This window comes from Miscanthus floridulus, chromosome 3 (genome assembly GCF_019320115.1).
Source record: "Miscanthus floridulus cultivar M001 chromosome 3, ASM1932011v1, whole genome shotgun sequence".
Lineage (NCBI taxonomy): Eukaryota > Viridiplantae > Streptophyta > Magnoliopsida > Poales > Poaceae > Miscanthus > Miscanthus floridulus.
Genome location: NC_089582.1, coordinates 131,949,838 through 131,952,004, shown reverse-complemented (window position 1 = coordinate 131,952,004; position 2,167 = coordinate 131,949,838). Strand labels below are relative to the sequence as shown.

The 2,167-nt window shown below is 50.7% G+C and overlaps 1 protein-coding gene across 1 annotated transcript; it reads left to right on the top strand.

The window, feature by feature from the left end:
- The first annotated feature begins 1,471 nt into the window (after positions 1–1,471).
- On the top strand, positions 1,472–2,167 carry LOC136546980 (uncharacterized). Its single transcript, XM_066538939.1, has one exon. It carries the CDS (start codon positions 1,681–1,683, stop codon positions 1,903–1,905), a length of 225 nt encoding a protein of 74 aa, XP_066395036.1. The 5' UTR covers positions 1,472–1,680; the 3' UTR covers positions 1,906–2,167.

Sequence of the window (2,167 nt, the reverse complement as noted above, 5' to 3'; positions counted from 1 at the left end):
AAAAATAAAATAGTTCATATAGTAATTATAAAAATAGTAGAAAAAAGAAAAAAAATATAGAAATAGAAAAAACAAAAAATTAAGAAAATGAGAAGAAGATGAAACCACATGAGAAAGAAAAGAAAAAGAAATAGTCCTATGAGGAAGGAAAGAGAAAAAAAAAAAACATACCAACCTATGGGGTGAACACAGGAAAAACAAAAATGGAATCAAAGAAAAATTAGAGTAAAAGAAAAAAGAAATAAAAGAAAGAAAAATAAAGATAAAGATAAAAAGGCAACGTAACAAAATAAAAAAGAAATATAAGAAAAGAAAGAAACGTACCTGGGTTCTAGACACATGCACTACTTGCTCCGCATGTTGGTGTTACTGGACCCAAAGAAAAAGTCAAAGAAGGCTCAACTGCACGTGCCGTGCTCGCGCGGATGGGAACGCGGTAACTGGTGCTCGGCGGACGGGAGCGCGCGAAATCATCGGCTCGCTCTTCCGGGCCTTGTTTAGATTGGGACGAGGAATCAGTATTGGACACTAGTATTTGATAATTATTGTTTAATTATGGTCTAATTAGGTTTAAAAGATTCGTCTCGTAATTTACAATTAAACTATATAATTAGTTATTTTTTTATCTATATTTAATACTCTATGCATGTGTCAAAGATTTTATGCGACGGAGAGAGAGTGAAAAACACAAGGCCCCGGTCCGAAAGATTTCCGGGAGAAGGCGGCGTCTTCGCCAGCGTCTGATTCGTCGCTGTCCACGTGTCGCACGCTGAGCGCTGAGGATACGTCGGTAGGAGATGGACTCTACAGATGCTACGCAGCGAAATTTTTTTTCCCTCCCACGCATACAGTATGCACCATGCGCACCTAATGGCTGCCGCGTGGGCGCTGTTTGCATCCGATGGCAGGTGTTTTCAGCAGCTGATTGCGTGGGAGCCGAGTGGGCCGAACCGCCGAAGCAGGGAGCCGAGTGTGCCGACGCACGGGTGAGCGGATGAGGACAGACGTCGATTTCCATTGGATGGACACGTGGGAGTCGATAATAGCGTGTATGCACGGAAGCTGAGTGCATCCTGTATGCATGGAATTTTTTTCCCTCTTCAGCGGCGAGAGTCTTGGCGTCGCGTTCACTGGAAAACTACACTCCGTCTCCCTGACTCCCTCTCCCGCGCACACGAGCTCTCGGCACTCGGCAGTTCGGCCTTGCTCACACGGACACTGGTAACTACTGGTGCCCAGCCTTGCTGTGCACAGCAGGGCAGCAGAGCACTACCCGTTGCGGAAACAAGTGTACAAGCGTACTGTACGCGCCATGGTCGGCCGGCCGGCACTCGGCAAGCCATTAACGCCTCCTCCCCTACCCCTCTACCACGTACCCCCGCCCCACCCCACCCTCCTGCCCGCCATCAATGCGGTCCATATGCCTCGCCTTAAATCCCCTACCACCCTCCTTCGCCAGTTCGCCCCCGCCTGCTGGCTGCTGCTCGCCATTGCTGGCCTCACTCACACCAGCCTCCCTAGTCCCTAGTTCGCCACCGAAAGGTAACCCGTTGCTTGCAAGCCTCGCGCCGCACTATTGCCACCTGCCGCTATATATATATACATACAAGCGCGCGCGGCGCAACACGCAAGCAGACCAGTGGTTGTAGGAGAGCGATCTAGCTAGCCGGCCAAGGAGCGATGGTGTTCTTCTGCTTCCTGGTGGACCAGCGGCGGACGGTGCGGAGCAGCAAGCCGGCGGCGGGGATCTGCTCGCGCTGCGGCGGGTGCGCCAGCGTGGCGGACATGGAGACCGCCACCAGGGTCTGCTACCTGCTCACCGTGCACCGCCGCACCTGGCGCGCCATCATCTGCACCTTCTGCGGCGCCATGCTCAAGTCCTACCGCCACTACAGGCTCTACTGATTCCCGATCCAGCACTGGTAATGGTATGGTGGTACTACCGGATCGAGCGCCTTCTTCCGCGGCTTGCGAGGTGTAGTGATGAGCTAGCGATCTGTTGTTGTTTCTTGATTGGGTGATCTTGCTCGCGACTATTAGATTTTTGTTTTTGTTCCTGCTTCATTGTGCTGGGGTTTGCAGAGTATTGTAATGGCAGCTTGCCGGTTCATGCGTGTAAATATGGGATGGGAGTCATGAACATGAAGTGAATTAATTCTGTGTCATC